General features: G+C 42.5%; 1 protein-coding gene across 3 annotated transcripts in view; it reads left to right on the top strand.

The window, feature by feature from the left end:
• Positions 1–4,184: 4,184 nt before the first annotated feature.
• Positions 4,185–18,390, top strand: part of GLIPR2 (GLI pathogenesis related 2) — a 31,382-nt gene continuing 17,176 nt past the window's right edge. Inside the window, exons 1-2 of one of the 3 annotated variants that reach the window (XM_063130942.1) lie at positions 4,185–4,236; positions 13,655–13,771. In XM_063130942.1, coding sequence (XP_062987012.1) covers positions 13,759–13,771 — 13 coding nt within the window. In that variant the 5' untranslated portion in view covers positions 4,185–4,236; positions 13,655–13,758. Of the gene's footprint in view, positions 4,237–12,745; positions 12,763–13,472; positions 13,772–18,390 lie in introns of those variants that run through there. The other 2 variants (XM_063130951.1, XM_063130932.1) reach the window with 2 other exon arrangements.

The following is an 18,390-nucleotide window of genomic DNA, read 5'->3' as shown; positions in this document are numbered from 1 at the left end:
ATTCTACACAGAATTAGATGCAATTAAGCCCACTAATTTGAATGAGGTTAAGTTGACAGGTTTGAGAAACAATTTGTATTACCAGTTCTTCCTTCTGTTCCAACTATTTGATTAGTAGTTTCCTGAGCTTCTGGAATAGAAGTAATAGTTTCATATTGAGTCTCTGTATGTGGTAATATGTCTCCAGTATCTCTCCTCAGGTGTATTGTCCTTTTTCTTAAATGGCACATTTTATTCATAAAACATGGACTTCCAGCTATAACAGTATGAAAACATATATATATCAAAACAAAATTCTCAAAAATATTGCTCTAGTCATATACAGCAAATTACAGAAATTAGATTCTTACCAAGATAAATGGCAACCCTACACTGAACTCTATACCTAGCTGAAGGTAAAGGTATTTTGTTTATGATAACCCCATAAACTGAAACCCTTCACTCTCCCATAACAACAGAAAGGCAAACTTAAGTGGAAAAAAAGCTTGGTCGTGTTTTGTTGTTGTTGCTGCTATGGTTGTATTTGTGGTGCTGATACAAACTAAAAACAAAATTCAGTAAAATATTAATAAAAATAGGAGTTTTGCAATAGGGCTACTGAGAAATAAGTGATATTTCAACATGGTTTGGGAAGCCCCAAAGCTTACAGAAATAGAATAAATCTTATTGGGGGGAGAACCTGGGGTGGGGGGATGACAACAAACCACACCAAAATACTCAGTGGCCACAGAATGCTGAGGGTTGAGGCGGGGTAGAGGTATGGCTGGCTGGAACACTGAGCAACACTCCATACTGCAACAATTTGTTGCAGGTTCCACTTTTTGGAATAATACTGATTTATTTTACAAATTTATGTAACAATAACTAGACATTTGTATGTGAAGCACTTTGAAAAATTGAAAGCACCGCAGAAATGCTAAGTCTTATTACTACTTAATGATTACTAAAGACTGTTGAACCTTAAGGGAAGGCAAGCAGAGAGATTTGACATTTACACATGGATGAACTTTTTTTAACCAAGTATTTTGTGTGAATTGCAGCAAGGTTGCCAAGTCACAACCTAGAAATTAGTTATCCTTTAACAGCTCTGCGGCTACAGATGCACCTACCCCGCTCTCCTCTCCTGGTTCATTCACCCACCACTCCTCCACTAGAACGCTGCAGGGAAAAGCCAGAGCGTGTAGCAGGGGTGGGGCACCATTTAGGGTAGTGGGGCAAGGCCCCTCTGTGTGAACTCTCAGCTGTTTGAAACCCAAACTAATGTGTGTGTGTTTTGGTTACTTCTGTACCACTCACAGATTTCTAGTCCACCAGAACCAGGACTTGGTGGCTGAGTTCGGATGGCAAGCTAATCAACTGGTGGTGGTAATAGGAACAGAATGGGAAACAACCATTGATTAGCGTGTCATCTGAACTCAGCCTCTCTGTTGCCCGTTACAGAACAGAGCTGCACATATGCAAAAGGATGCTGTGCATGCTCTTTGCTCATTCCACTCCCCTCCCATCCAAAGCATCAGGTATCCAAGCAGGTTACCTGGGAGAGCCACACTGCTTGTTTTCCATATATGGGGATATTTGGTTCTCAGCAGTATTATATAAGGAAATCAGATGAAACAGGTGGCTGGCTAGTTTTGTTTTCTTTCCTCCTTGATTAGAGCAGAGCATTTATTCCGCCACAGCAGTGTGTTGGAGTACTCTAACTTCTCGGTTTCTGCTTTACTTCTATGCTTTCTATACAATTGCTTGCAGCAGGAGAGGAATAGGATTAAGTGTGAGTGGTGTGTGTGCCAGCTCATTGAATCTAAACCAGATAGTGGATTTCTGAATATATAATATAGGGTGACCATATGAAAAAGAGGACAGGACTCCTGTACCTTTAACAGTTGTGTAGAAAAGGAAATTTCAGCAGGGGCTTTTCTTGACAAGGGATTTTCCCCGGGGTGGATCCGGAGCGGTGGCAGGTCATCTACATGACGCAGCCACCATCCTGATTCGATCTTTCTGTCTGGGCTGCTTGGCACTCGCTCAGCTCCCTCTCCTCACTCCCTGTCTTTCACTGTCCCCTCCCTGTGCTCCGCTTTGCCTGTCAGGGGGAACCAGCCTTGTCCCTCTGTCCCTCCCTTGCTTGCCCTGCTGAGCCTCCGGGGGCGCATGGTGTGCTGAGCTGGAGCAGGGGCCGGCACTCTCGCAGTCTCCCTGTCTCCAGGATGTTGCACCTGCCGGCTGCTTCCTAAAAACTAAATAATACTAAAAAAAATAGAACTTTACCACACCAGGGGAAAGTGGAGAGGTGGCTGTTTGTTTCTACACCTCTCTATAAATGCGCAATTGCGCATTTACAAATAAACAACAAAAAAGGAGGCAAGGAACCAACTTCCCCTCCGACTCATTTGTTTTCGGGCACTAGGAGGGGAAAGAACTAAAGCTTGCAATTGTGCTCCTTTCCATGTGTATTACCCTGGAGGAGCACAATTGCAGCCAAAGCAACCTCATGGCCCAGGTGTCATTTGTATGCATGCAGCCCCGGTGAAATTCCCTCTGTATCACAACAGTTAAAGCTGCAGGAGCTATACTAGAGTGACCAGATGCAAAAGGGGGACAGGCTCTTGCAGCTTTAACTGTTGTGATGAAGAGGGAATTTCACCAGGGCCTGCATGCATACAAATAACACCTGCTGAAATTTCCTTTTCTACACAACTGTTAAAGGTACAGGCACACATACCGGCTGAGTTCGGACAACACACTAATCAATGGTTGTTTCCCATTCAGTTCCTATTACCCACCCAGTTGATTAGCGTGTCAACCACAGTTATTTTAACTTCTTTGTAAACTCCTCTTTGGATTTTTGTTTGTTTGCTTTACCTTTCCTAAACACCTCACTTTTGGCAATTTTTGTTTGTTTGTTAAATCTATCTCCGTTGCTGTGCACTTCACATTGTTATTGTGCATGGCTGAGTTTCTCTTTCCTGTCCAATGGATTGTTGAGAAATGTGCAGTCATGAATTATTTTTAGCCCACCCCTCACTCACTGCTTTGCAGGGATGCTTTCTGTACCCCCTTTTTCAATGGGTTTCTGCTGGTCTCAAAATACTTTTTCTGTGTTGCTCTGAAGATATTATTTTATGTTCACTCATGATGTGTGTTACTTCACTGTTTCCCTTTTCTCTGCAATGGCAGTTGTTACTGGAACAGGTTGATGTGGGTCCAAAGGAATGCTTTGTCTGCCCCCACCCCCTTGCACTCATGATCTTAAGGTCATTTGATTCATTACAGTGCTTTTATGTGGCTTCCTTTAACCCCACCCCATACTTTTACTCTTAAAAGTTCCCCTTTCTGTGGTATTCCATATGTGGATGCACCAGATTTGTATAAGAACTGAAGACAAGTATGATATTGACAGTTTTGGGTTATATGCTAGTCTCACATTAAGTCACACTCATGTCAATAGTTCTACTCACGTTAAGTCACGCTCATGTCAATGGTTCTACTTTAAGTAGTACTATCACTGGATATAATAACTTTGGCTATTGGGTGGTATAGAGATAAAATAAACAAACAAAACTCTTATGTTTTCTATTCCTGTTCTTCCCAGTGGGACTTCCGTGGTGGGCAGAAAGACCTCCAGATTTTATGGACTTCAACTCCCAGCATTCCTGGCCATTGGCCATTTTAGCAGGGGCTTCTTGGAGTTGAAGTCCAAAACATCTTGCAATTTATCTTCTACCCTCTTGCCGAATCTGGGATTTCATAGCTCAGCTTTCCTCAACGAGATGCCCTTCAGATGGTTTGGACTACAACTCCCATTACGCTGACCACCCTAATTGCTTCTGGCGGAAACTGTAGTTCAAAACGTCAGGAGAGCACCACGCCGGGGAGGGCTGCTGTTGCCTTTCATTTCTGGCAGGCAGAAACCAACCAAATGCTGCTTTGCTTCTCTACTTCCCCCCTTCCTCCTCGGAAAGGAGGCCTCAGCTTATTCTGCAGCAGTACAAAAAACCGCGGAAGCAGCCTCTGTGTTTGTCTGAATACTGACAACTCTAGACTTCCCGTGATATCAGGGGCAGTCGGGCAGCTTTCTATTTCGACTGCTGATTCAAGTATTTTCTTGTCTCCTCCCTCCCGAGTAGGACACAAGCGGCCAAGGAAGGGGCGTGGTGGGGCGAAAGCCAGTTCTTCCATCCCTTCACAGTTTTTATCCCCCTCAGGCAGGCGACGGCGAAGCGCGGGACCCGTGAGGTAAGACTGGGATAGGATGGGAGGGGATTTGTGGCTCAGGCAGGGAAGGAGAAAGGTAGCCTTCCTCGGCGACAAAAACCCTCATCTTCCTCTGTCCTGTTTTCCGTTACTTACGGGCCGCCCCGGAGAGAAAGAGGGAGAGGACCAATAACCACGAAAGCGCCAGGGGGAGCGGCATCCGGCAGAGCGGGCGCCGCCAAAGAGCCGTTAGCGCCGCCATCGCCCCCCAGGCCCCGCCCCTTTCGCGCGCGCGGGGCTCATCAGGAAAGGTTCTGAGCGCGGGGGAGGGGTTGGTGCCGACAGGTGTCAGCCATGAGCGCTGCGCAGAGCTTCCAGGGGCAGGGGCAGTCTACCTCTGAGGATCAAACGGCAGCCGCAGCGGCTTACATAACAGGGACTGGCTGGCGAGACCACATGACGCCAGTCCTTTGACAACTTCATTGGCTGCCAGTCCACGTCCGGCCCAATTCAGAGTGCTGGTATTAACATTCAAAGCCCTAAACGGTTTGGGGCCAGGTTATTTGAAGGAATGCCTCCTCCCATATGTACCTGCCCGGACCTTAGGGTGGCCATATGAAAAGGAGGACAGGGCTCCTGTACCTTTAACAGTTGTATTGAAAAGGAAATTTCAGCAGCTGTCATTTGTATATATGGGGAACATGGTGAAATTACCTCTTCATCACAAGAGTTAAAGCTGCAGGTGCCCTGCCCTCTTTTAAATCTGGTCATTCTAGTATAGCTCCTGCACCTTTAACTGTCGTGATGAAGAGGGAATTTCACCAGGTTCTCCATATATACAAATGACACCTGCTGAAATTCCTTTTTCTATGCAACTGTTAAAGATACAGGAGCCCTGTCCTCCTTTTCATATGGTCACCCTACTTAAGATCATCCACAGGGGCCCTTCTCCGCAAGGCCCTGCCAAAGGAAGCGAGGCAGGTGGCTACTAGGAGGAGGGCTTTCTCCGCTGTGGCACCCCGGCTGTGGAATGAGCTCCCCAGAGAGGTCCGCTGGGCGCCTACACTGTATTCCCTTCGTCGCCAGCTGAAGACCTTTTTATTCTCTCAATATTATAACACTTAATTTTAACGTAAATTTAAATTTTACTGTTCTAATTCTGTTTTTTAATCTTATATCGATTTCTGCTGCGTGGTTTTATCCTGGTTGTGCATTTTTATACTGTATTTTGTATTTGTGTTTTTAGACTGTTGGTTGTTTTATGATGGTTTTAATTTTTGTGAACCGCCCAGAGAGCTTCGGCTATTGGGCGGTATAAAAATGTAATAAATAAATACATACATACGTACCATCAGTAAAAGGAGGCAGCCCCTGCCTGCTGGGGGGGATCTACACTACAGCTTTAAAGCGCTTTATAACAGTTTTGACAACTGTTGGGGCCCAGGACACACTGCATATACAGGGTTCAAAACGTTTTCAAAGTGCTTTAAAAGCAGTAGTGTAGATCCAGGTTACAATATAAGAAACGCTAGGGAAAAGGGATGGGGAAGGAAGGGGGAATACCGTATTTCTTCGATTGTAAGACGCCATTGATTGTAAGACACACACTAATTTCAGTACCACCAACAGAAAAAAAGCTTTGATTCTAAGAAATAATAAACGCACCCGCAATTCTAAGATGCATCCCATTTTTAGAGATGTTTATATGGGGAAAAAAGTGTGTCTTAGAATCGAAGAAATACGGTAGGTCTTTGCACGTTTAGTATATACAAGCTGACAACTTTAATAGAAGTGTGGAGGGAACGTTTGTTCACAAAGGGGGAAATTCTTTTGACCGTGGTGGGAAATTCTGATTAAAAAAAATCAACAACTACACTGCTCATTAGACTCTTGCTGAGACAGAAGAAAGCCTAGCTGGCCAGCGCTCTGCTGTGGTGTTAGAGGGCTAGTTGGGATTCATCTCTATGGCATGTTATGTTAGGGAGTGGTTTTAAGGACACAGCAGGGCCTTTGACCCTGCTGTGCCACACCAAGGTCCTTAGATTCTGCTTCAGGGCTGCTCACCAGCAGAGTATGAAGGCAATCCTTCTCCCCTGTGCTCTGTCTCTAGTATCTGGTACTTTGAAGTAGATGGTGTCTGTTTCCGATGATTCCATTTAGCTATCAAGACTACTAATACCTGTTGACAGACCAGTTCTGCATGATGTTGATCTTTGTTAAACAAAAATAAAAAATAGTCATCTATGCTAGACTTGTTTTCTAATTCCATATGATGCAAACTGTTTGCTAATTAAGTGGTAGGCTGGGGAACTATTAAGCAACTGCCCACTGTTTTTCTCTCCAAATTGCCAAACCCAATGCTGCTTTGTAGCAAGGAAATTATCCATGATTCTTGGAGGATAAGGCTGTTGATGGCTACTAATCCTGATGGCAATGTGCAACCTCCAGTATCAAAGGCAGTATGTCTATGTACACCAGTTACAGGGGAACATGGGTGGGAGGGTGCTGTTACATTCATGTCCTGCTTGTGGGTTTCCCTGTGGATAGCTGGCTGTCTACTGTGCGAACTGAATACTGGACTAGCTGGATCCTTGGTCTGGTCCAGCATGGCTGCTCTTATGTTCTTCTTCCACTCTTCTGTAGCTGAACCCTAGTAGGTTAAATAAAAAGTAATACAATTATATAGTGTATGAGTCTAAGAAAGTAACATCTCACCTGCATAGGTTGTAGTATTCTTCATAAGATGTTTTATTTTATGCATTTGTTTCCTTTTATTTCCCATCTCACCACTAAAAATAGTATTCATGTCCTCTAACAATAATGAAATAGATAAAATGTAACATAATTAAAACAAAACCGCATCACTTAAAACAACATCAAAACCCACCCACCGGCTAAAGCCTAGTTAATCAAACAAAATGGCTTAATAACCAAAACTTGCCTGAATAAAAAAATGTCTTTGCCAGCTGGCAGAAGGACAATAAAGATAGAGCAGAGAATTCCAGAGCCTGGGAGCAGCCACCAAGAAGGCCTTTTCTTGTATTCTCATGAAATATGCCTCCAGTGATGTGCTTCTCCCTCCCAAGGATCTTAAAACCCAGACAGTCTCATAAGGGAGAATGTGGTCTTTAAAATACCGTGGCACCAGGCAGTGTCAGCTTTATAAGTTCCAGCAGTTCCAATTGTGTCCAGAAACAAACAGGCAGAAGGTGAAACTCTTGTAACAAAGGAGTCACATGCTCCCTAGAACCAGCCATGGTCAAAAGCAGTCCAGTGTAGAGTGAGTTATTTCTTATGCATGGACATTCCTTACATTATTCCTTCCAGTATGCAGTTTGGTGCGCACTCTGTCTTAATACCACCACATGGCACTTTTATCTCTCCAAAAATTCATATATGAAAATAGAAGAGTTCTTTTGCTTATTGCACATTGCTGAAGGCTCCTCACTCCTTGGCAGTATGCTCTGTTCATTTACCCTGCAATAGTGCATCCACCACTTATCTAAAAGCCAAGAGCATGATTATTCCTTTGGTCAAAGAAATACTAGAAAAAACAGTTATCTTACACCCCCTTTCCCAACATTCTGTGCCTGTCATTGGTCCAGCACTCTTAGCAGCTCACAGGAGTAAGCATTATTACATGTGCAAACATACCCTGTGTCACATGCTACATCACATGTACAGTGTGGGGCATATATGCATTATCCTCCCCTTTGCCTATCCCTCTTCTTTGTCCCTTCGTGAGCTTTGAACTTTTTTGAAGTTTCAAAATTTTCTGCATGTCTACACTGTTCAAGCTTCAGTTTTTAAAAAATGAGCATAATTGGTCCAGTAAATGTCTAGGAATAATTTTTACACTACCATATTCTTATAAGAGATATGTAAGAAGGGAACAAAACGGGATATAACCACAGGCATATTATAGTTGGATTCATAAATGCTTTTAAGCCATTTTTTGGTGTTCTCCCACAGCAGAAGCTACGATAGAAATCAGTAGAGAAATCCAGGATTTTAGTGTAGCTTTGACTGAGCAGCATCAGCATCTGCAGCCCTGCCCACGGTTTTGTATCTGTAAATTTGGTTAGTGAATTATGGCTCTACCAATCAAAACACATTGTGTAGTTCTATCTTTTCATCCTTGATGGATTTTCTCAGGTAAGGAAAAAGACAGAAGAATTACTGGGAAAACACAAGAGGGTTACAAATAAAAGACAATTCCTGGATCTCCTGTAAGATTCTGTGAGTAAGGCAGAGTTATAGCACAATAAAAGTCTTCTGGAAGCACCCTATGGGTTGTATCCTATGTTAGTCCTACTTAGAGTGGACCCATTGAAATGAATGGGTAGTCATTGGGTTCTTACCATCTGACATGATTAACAAATCCCATTCATTTCGATGGGTATAATCCAGCCTTCCCCAACTGAGTGTCCTCTGGATTTTTAGAACTAAAACTCCCAGGGTTCCTGACCATTGGCCATGTTAGCTGGGGGTGAAAGGAACTGAACCCCAAAACAACTGGAGGGCACCAATTTGGGGAAGGATGGGCAACTTTAGGACTAACATTGAATACAAACCTGTGCATTGTGGGAAGAAGTACTTACTGTTGTCTTACTTGAGCCTACTTAACTTTTAGCTTCTCCTTGGTGATTCCAAGGGGCTGTCTATACAACGTCACATTGGAATGAGGTCAGCTCAAAAGCCCACACCATCACTGCTGTGAGGCTAAAGCGATAAAGCTAGATGGGACAGGCTAACCAGTTGGCAAAAGAACAGCACCAGCAGCCATTCTGTTGTCAAGCCTGCCCCCTGCTCTGCGTTCCCATGCTTACCTAAGCTACACCCACTGGATAACCCAAACTGAAGCCAGGAAGCAACAGGGTGGCCTCAGAACAGAGGTAAAAGTCACAGTAAATCTAGAGTTTGAAAACACACAGTTTTGAGGGGGAAATCCTGATGTGGCTGAGGGTTGACGGATGGGTAATTTAAAAAATGCAGCCCCATTGCACAACTACTGCGGGGTTAATAGAGTGGATAGACACCCCCTAGGTTCTAGTATTATACGAAAAGGAGAGGGGGAATCTGTCCATTGTATCCCTATCATTTGCAAAGTTATATACCTCTATGATGTTCCCTCTATCATGCTATGTTTTGGTGGGAGGTTTTGTCTCTTAATTAAAAAAAAAAGGCTCTGAGGAGTTACTGCTTTGTTGTCTTTTCTGGAAGTCCATGAGAAGAGTGAAGAGCTTACATGGCAATTAACTGTATAGCCAAGAGTGATGGAGATGAATAAAAAGGACAAATCAGCAGTCCAAAACACTCTTTCTTTTGCAGTTTCAAAAATCCTCCATATTTATATGCTGCTCCATATCTAAAAAAGATTCCAGAGTGGCGCACATAGGAATAAAACAGTAAAAAGAAAAAAAGTTTAAAAACAGCAAAAAACGTTCAATTTAAAAGAAAGGACCAATAAAAACAGTGGCTGGTCAGTTGAGGAAGGCTTTCTGGAAAACAGTTGTTTTCAGGAGGTGCCAGAAGCAGCTTAGTATTGGTGCCTGCCTGACCTCCAGGGGCAGGGAGTTCCAAAGGGAAGGGGGCACCACGCTAAAGGTTCTTCTCTTGGTGGACTCCAATCAGGCCAAAGGTCTATGTGGAACCACCAGCAACATGACCTCAGTGACCGGTCAGGTTGATAAGGGTAGCGCTATCTCAGGTAGTTGTTTAGGGCTTCGTACACTAGTACCCAAACCTTAAACCTGGCCCAGTAGCCATTAGGCAGTCCGTGCAATTCCCTCAGCAAAGGAGTTACATGCTGAAAAGAGGCAGCTCCTGACAACAGCTGAACTGCTGCTTTCTACACTAGCTCCACCTTCCCGATCAGCCTTTAGGGCAGACCCACATAGAGCGCATTGCAGTAATCCAGTCTTGAGTTTACTAATGCCTATACCATTGTGGCCAAGCTCTCCCTGTCCAGAAGAGGCCCTAGCTGGTGAGCTAGCCAAAGCTGGTAAAAGGCACTCTGAGCTGCCACGGCCACTTGGGCCTTCAGCGACAATGATGAATCTAAGAGTACCCCCAAAGGACAAACCTGATCTTTCAGAGGGAGTGCAACCCCATCCAGAACAGGCAATGAGCCCATTTCCCGGACTTGGGAACCACTCACCCATGCGGCTTCCATCTTGCCAGGACTCAACTTCAGTTTATTAGCCCTCATCCAGTCCCACTATGGGACTCAAGGCACTTTCACAACAAACCCTATACTAAATCATCACAGTTTGACCTGGTAGTCCTGATGAATTCAAGGAAACTAGCCCATGACTGTGTTTTGATTTGTTCCGGCTCAAGTGCTTTCCTTAGAATATCGTTCTGTTTCCTGGAAACTCTTGCTGCAGTACTTTGCATAATAGAAGTAGAACTCGTTCTGCAGTTTCAGTGTAAACTGTTCTTGCAGTTTGTCGTTCATATCGCAGAACAGCAAAATGCAAGAATTTCTGAAGATGCTTCTTCCGTGGAAATAAAGAAATTTTCCTTCTTTAAGACCAGTGAGCAGTAATGCCTTCCCCATTTTGTTAGCAATTGTAACTACTCTGGGGTAAGTAGTTTAAACAAAGAAATTGTGAGTATTTGCATGTATGTCTTTAATGCAGATCAAAGTGCTTTGTCAGCCCTTTAAATAACAGCAGCAATAATCTTGTTTTTGTTGAGCTGTTTATATTCTACATCATTTTGGGCAAGCATTTATACTAAAATTCTCAGAAGTAAATATTGTTGAATGTTAATACTTAGTAAACACATTTTAGTCCATATTACAGTAAAACAGTAGAACCAAAATATCTCTACCTATAAAGCAGAAAGTAGGTGTGTTCGCTTGTGTCTGGAAATGTTTACCCACTTCCACATATGGTGCTGCTTTAATGATTTTCACCCAGACAGGTCTTTGTCTAAATGGATAAAAAAAAATCAAAAAACATGAATTTTGGGGTTTTAAGTAGTTTTAAAGAATTTAATAAAAAACCTAGGTTTACGCCTACAATTCCCAGCATGCCTTGGGCAGAACTCCCAGCATGCCTTGGGTAGGAGGCAAGACTTACTGACCTTTGGTTGCCATTGTGATTCCTAAAGTCAGTTAACCCAATTCCACTTAAAAGGAAACAACCCACATAAACGGGCTGTGTGGTTTTAAAATCATAACTAGAAAGAACAGCATGTCTTTGAGAGGCTGAACTCTGGACATGCTCAAAAGCACCCTGTCCTGATACTTGCCTTTTGCCAATAGCTGCAACCTCATGCCTTGTGTGCAGATACCACAGTATCTGCACACACCCATGTTGAGCTACAACAGCACTGGAAGTTGCAAAAAGCAGCAAAGTTGTAAGATGTTGCTTCTTTCTTTACAGCATTGCAAAAATATGATCCGTTTTCATAGCAATAACTCTGGTCATCTCTTGCCTAGACTTCCTCTGATCTTCCATTGTCTCATCTGTGTCTTCCAGTATTCAGCTGCCAAAATCATTCTCCTCCTCTTCTGTTCCTTTGATCCTGGCCCCTCCTTAGATCCTTACACTGGATTCCTGTTTGCTCCGCAATCCAGCACTGGCTCTTTGTCCTAACCTTCAAAGCCCTCTATGTCACCACCCCAGTCTCTCCACTCTTGTATCCTGACACATCCCTGGGAGTGACTTTCACTCTTCCAGCTCCACCTTCCTCTGCTATCTGACGGTCTCCTGATCCAACCTACTGTATGGAACAAGCATTAGCAAATATCTCTACAAACATTTCTATTACATGAAAGAGAGTGCTGCTAAAAGTCAGGCCTACATCTGAACAACATTGCTATAGTGCCTGTGATCGGCTCAGAAACAGGCCCAATTCTCCATAATGCTTGAATGACTGTATCATGTATGGTTGCTAGGGCCATGCAGAGGCCATTACTGCACTGAGGTCTCCTCCTGTCCAGGCCTCTAATACTGATATGAATTAATTACCTTTTTTATCAGACCCTGAAGGTACTTCGTCTGGTATCATATTTCAAATCCACCCTGCTGCACATGCAGAGTCAGCCAGAGATATTTTGGGTACCTGAGACTGAAAATCCAAATGGTTTTCCTCAGACTGCCATGGCGGTTTAAAAACAAAAACAAAAATATAAGAAACTAAATAAAGGAACAAGCCTATGCAGTTTTAGAGGGGGGGGGGGAGAATCCTACGGCTCCCATCACGTTCCAGACAGCATTGGAGTTGATTTATTGCTGATTTAAGTATTTCAAAAAAGCACTTTTTCCTAACTTTGCTGTATTGTTTTTCTGCCTTCACTATCTCCTCTGCTTTGCTTGGCCCAGCTCCACCAGCACTGATAAGCACACAACAACACCAATTCTATCCAGATTCCAGCCTTTTTGTTTGCACATTAGAGAAACAAAAACTGAAACTTTGAAGAAGCAAGAGCAGATAGTTAGGTTGGACAACACCATTTTCATGTGATTGAAAACTGAAATGAACGCCCATGTTTGATCGGTAGATAATTCAGTGTTCAGGATTCTGACAGAGCCATGAATTCATTCTTATGAAGCTGTAAGTGTAGGTTTAGCATATTTATGGTGACATTTAATTGTAATTGCTATATTTTAAATGAGAGAGAAATTTCATATTTATGATTTTTTTAAAAATAAAAACATGTGATTTAAATGTAGAAATCCACTTTAAAATTTAAGAATCCATTTAAAAATACTTTAAAAAGTATTTATTTTTATCCACTCTGTCAAACGAGAAGAATTGCTGAATGTCATGCTTTGTATTCTGATCGTGCATAGGTTTATTTGGAAGTAAGAGCTGTTCCACCTATGTGTTCACGTTCATAGCTACACCATCTTGCTACTGTGAATCAGCCATTATGAATCTAATACTGTTGATGGTACTTCTGTATTAGTTCCAATGGCAAAGTTTTTCTGTGGAGTTTGTTCAGGTATCTAACTGCCAGCTATCAGGTGATGAGAAATCAAGTGATGTAATGCATGTCTGAACCAGTTCTCTGTGGTTAGAATTGCAATCTGTTTTTACAGCTCCCTTAGCTCAGTAAGGCACAGTTGATAACATGTCATTCAGGATTGCGGAGTGTTGGAAACTCTACACTTCTAGAGACTCCTGTGCTTCTTGCTATAATATACAAGTGCTGTCTTTTTAATAATGTATCTAGCATGTTTTCAAGTAGTTTGGCGTTTTCACCAATCGAGTGTACATAAATTTTCTATTGCTTAACTAAGTTGGTATGTGAAGCCATATTGTTTTTTCTTGCGTTGCTGAGTTATTCTGGAAGATAAATAATCACTGGCCACAAAGAGCCGTGTAGTTAAGAAGAAGAAGAAGAAAGAAGGGGGGCCTTTATTCCTTATAAGGCATCATTGGAGTACTTGAGTACTGTGAATGGGTGTTTGCACTGTTATTGTTCACAGTCTGTTTCATGCAGGCAAGAAGCTCAGAACACTACCAGGAAATTACAAGCGGCTGGTAGCAAAACAAAACGAGCATTTAGCGAAGCAGCTTCTTCAACTAACAATCAAGAACGTGACTATGGGAAAATCAGGTTGGTGAATGATTATATTTTGCATTGTATATAAAAATCTTGCCCCTGTACTTTGATACTTACTACTAATCTTAAAGGTTATCAGCTTGCCTTTATCTAGACAGTAGTCTTGAAGGAGTTTCTTTCTACAGTGAAACCCAATTACTACCGTATGTAATGTAATCTTGTTACATTTTAGATATATTTGAAGTATGATATAGGATGGTAATCTAAAAGCTGATCTGCAGAATATGTGCAAAAGCAATTGCTTTGAGGGTTATGCAGTTTTAAAACAATCCATTGTATGACCATGATCAAGAGGGCTTTAAACTAACTCCTGGAGAGGAGGATGGCAAAAGCCCAAAGCTAGCTACTGAGCCAAATATTAGGGACAAGAACACAAGAGACAAAGGCGGGGGGGGGGGGAGAACTCCAGAGTCCCTTCTAACGCAATGATTCTATGATTTAAGTACTCGTTTCCTTGGAGGATGTGATTAATGGTATGCAGGAAGCAAGCAGTGAGTAGCACCAGACTATTTGGCAAGAATTCAAATAACTTCCATGGTATGTTGGATCTTTGGCTCCACAGCTGTGCAGGCTAAGATGAGAGGGAGTTAGCTCCCCCCCCCCCATGTACTGTCTGTATCCCTGAACGAGGCATTCAACAAACTGGATCCCTTTTGCATTGCATGGCTCACATTTAGAACTGCTGCTCAGATTTTCACAGTGAGAAAGACACTGGAGGTAACTAGAAGCTGCTTTGGAAAAAAACATCATTTTTTTCCTTGAGCAGTGTTGTTCTGGATCACAATCAGGAATGTCTAGCAACCATACCCAAAGTGGTGAGAAGAGATTTTGACCCCCAGTCTCAAGTCCCATTTGGATGCCATGTTTAATTTATGGCAAAGCTTCTATTGGTTTTAAAGCTGTACAACAAGAAGGAATGTAACAGCTGCTGCTTTCCCCAACATAACAGATGCAGTGATGGTAAAAGCAGTACCCATTACATTTGTGCTAGTTATATGATTTTAAAAGCACAGAATCTCTGCCAGAAATGAAAGTGGCAACCCTGAAGTCCCATGTCCAGTTCAACACTACCTAGTGTTACTTGGTCATGTGAACTGTCTTATAGGCATTGGTGTTTGACAGGCTATTTTAATTATGATCAGGTGACAAGGGGTAACTGTAACATTAATGATGTAGCTACCTAGAAGACCTATATGTGGTGGAAGGGCAGGCTACATTTCTTTTCAATAAACAAACTGATGGTATATTTAACTCCTTTTGGGCAATAGGTGAACTTGGCATAGTGTAAACTGCACTAATTGTTCAAGGTTTTGCACAATTTGTTTTTCTCTGCATACGCTCCCCAATGTTGTTTAACATCTGCATTAAGCCGTTGGGAGCGGTCATTAGGGGATTTGGAGCAAAATGCCACCAGCATGCTGGTGACACACAGCTCTGTCTTCCTGTGACAGCTATATCAGGAGAGGCTGTGTAAGTCCTGGATCAGTGCCTAAACTCAGTAATGGGCTGGATGAGGGCCAGTAAACTGAAGTTGAATCCTGGCAAGTCAGAAGCCCTGTTGGTGAGTGGTTCCCGAGTCTGGGAGATAGACTTATTGCCTGTTCTGGATGTGGTTGCACTCCCCCTGAAAGATCAGGTTCGTAGTTTGGGGGTACTGCTTGATCCATCATTGTCACTGGAGGCCCAAGTGGCCATGGCCAGCTAGGGCCTCTTCTGGACAGGGATAGCTTGGCCATAGTGATACAGGTATTAGTAACCTCAAGGTTGGATTACCGCAATGCACTCTATGTGGGTCTGCCCTTAAGGCTGCTCCAGAAGTTGGAGCTAATGCAGCTCAGCTGTTGTTGGAAGCTGCCCCTTTTCAGCATGTAACTCCATTGCTTGGGGAATTGCACTGACTTCCTATTGGCTACGGGGCCAGGTTTAAGGTTTTGGTACTAGTGTACAAAGCTCTGAACAACCTGAGAGAGTGCCTTCAACCTGCCCGGTCACAGGTCATTGGAGGGCATGCTGGTGGTGGTTCCACATGGACCTTTGGCTCAATTGTAGTCCACCAGGAGAAGAGCCTTTAGTGTAGTGGCCCCTTCTCTCCCTGCCCCTGGAGGTCAGGCATCATTTTGAGGTGTTGCCTGCTAGCCATCAAGGTAATTAATTAAAGTATACTTACAATTATGCCTACTGTTACTTAATGCAGAATACTGGCTACGATCTTATGTTTGGTGGTCAAGTATGGGAAACTATGTACCTTCTGTTGGACTGTGCACAGAGTAAGCCCAATAAAAAGCTGACTCCATTACTGAGGTTGTGATGATACAGCTATTATGAAAAAATATTCTATTACCTTGTAATTTAGAGAGATGTTTAAAAAAACTACTGCCTTTCCTTACAATGATTTTGAGTTTCCTGGTTACTCTTTTAAAAAACTGTAGATATGTTTTATGGTAATGGAATCACTATAGACTATTTACGGTGTACGGTCTCCTTGTTCATTTTTCAAGAACTTACTAATTGGAGAGTAAAGTTCTAAGTGTCCTGTTTAGCATGCAATCCTATGTATGCTTAGATAGAAAAAGGTCCTGCAACTCCCAGCATTCCCCAGCCAAACATGCATAACATTGCACTCTTAATGTGGCCTATCTCTCTTTACTATCCATAATTTAATAATTTGGTTAATTGTCTAAGAGCACTGTATTTTTGTTAGACATGTCAGAGTTTCTTGTCTATAATATTGTCAAAGCATGAGTTAACAGTGCATGAATGACTGATCTTCAAACCTTTGTCTACAAAGTTACGCCAGTTCACACCATTTTTAATTTTTCAACTTTTATGTCCACATTTTCATGGAATTGCCTTGTAACAGTTTTTTAAAACCAATGTAAAATAATGTTTAATAGAGTAATCTCACAATGAATCTGATTGTATGTAACAATAGATACAATTCAAACACATTCAGCAAATATGCACTATCTTGATAAATGGTTGTAGAGATATTGAAAGAAAGCAGTGCACCAACAATTTGCATTCATGTCCATGCGTTTAGATTTTTCCTCACTAAAGTCAAGATGCATCTTTCACCATCACCACCTATTCAGAGATTTAACTTCCGGAGAAGCGGGAGAGGAGATTAAAACCTCAAGAACTCTCCTGCAGATGTGTACACTTGGTTATAGGTCCTTCCTTCCATCTTCTGTACATGCCCTTTTAAGTCTCAACTGTCGGTGTCAACTTTTAAGTCTCAGAGACCACTCTTTACAGCCACACTGGCTTCTTTAGTTCTCTCATTTTCTTTCTGTTTGGATTGGAATAGTTTATGACTGTACCTCACTTTTCAGAATCTCCCGTTCCTCTTGAATGTTCTCCTTCAGAATTTCTAGCCATGGGATCCAGTAACATTTTCACTGAGCTCATTGGACTCACCTTTTGAAATCACTTTATCAACCAATTCTTCCCACTTGGTCAGAATTAAGGCAGATCCCCTTATTCTCTCCTCCACCTTCGGAGATGAAGTTGTTCTAAAGCAAGAATTACATTCTGTGCTTAGCAGAGTTAGATTTCCAGGAAATGCCAGGATAATTGAAATCTCACATAACCACTGTGGCTTGCCTCTGTGAAAGTTTTGCCCTCTGTTTCAGGAAAACATCAACCATGTCTTCCAGTTGGTTGGTAGGTGGGGGTCTGCAGTATATTGAGACAACTTCCAATTCTCTCTCCTCCTGTCCTTACCTGGATACTTTTAATGGGGCTTCCACTCTTGGATCCACTTCTTGGATACCTGTGCAGGCATACATGTTCTTCACATATAACGTTCTCCTTCGGTTTATACATTTGAACAACATATACCCTTCAAATACTGTATTCCAAATATAAGTCTCATCCCTCCAAGACTCAGTGATACCTATCTGATCACACTTGTGTCCACATTTTAAGATTTCAAGTTTATCCTCTTTTTACCCATACTCTGTGCATTAGTATATAGAAATTGGAAGCCATAGGTGTTACACCTTTGTCTTTTCCCTGCTGTGTTTACCTGCAAATTACTGGGCATTATATCCACTGTTCTATTTCCTCCTTTGTCCCTTGAGTTCTTGTCCCTAATACATGGCTCAGAATTTAGCTCCAGGTATTTGTTTCCCTCCCCTGCAGGATTTTTGTTTAAAGCTGTCTTGATCAGGCTAGTGAAGCTCCTGCCAAACGGTCCTTGTGAGGTGCATTTAATCTCCTGCCAGAAGTCCTACATTTGGGTGGTCCAAGAAACCAAACTTTCCCCCAGTGTTAGCCAGATGTACACTTCCAGTATGTTGCTTTCTGTTCCAACCCCTGACCCTCAACAGGGAGGAGTGATGAAAACATTACGTGCCTTCAAGCCCTTCATTTTCCTACCCAGATTAATTCATGGTTTCTTTTGGAGATTGTTTATTTTGGCTGAACCATTCATTTCCACGTGGATCACAGGAATGGATAGCAGTCATTGGGTATGATGAGTCTTTGCAACCTCTCCAACTTATCCTGGGTATACAGAAGACACCTGCAGCACACCTCCTGAGATGACATGTCAGGTCTACACACCCCACTGTTTTCATCCCTCTCAGAAGGGTGTCTCAAACCACCACCAC

This window comes from Elgaria multicarinata, chromosome 1 (genome assembly GCF_023053635.1).
Source record: "Elgaria multicarinata webbii isolate HBS135686 ecotype San Diego chromosome 1, rElgMul1.1.pri, whole genome shotgun sequence".
In the NCBI taxonomy this organism is placed as follows: Eukaryota; Metazoa; Chordata; class Lepidosauria; order Squamata; family Anguidae; genus Elgaria; species Elgaria multicarinata.
Note: the sequence above shows the minus strand (reverse complement) of the source record. Positions and strands in the feature narration are given on the sequence as shown.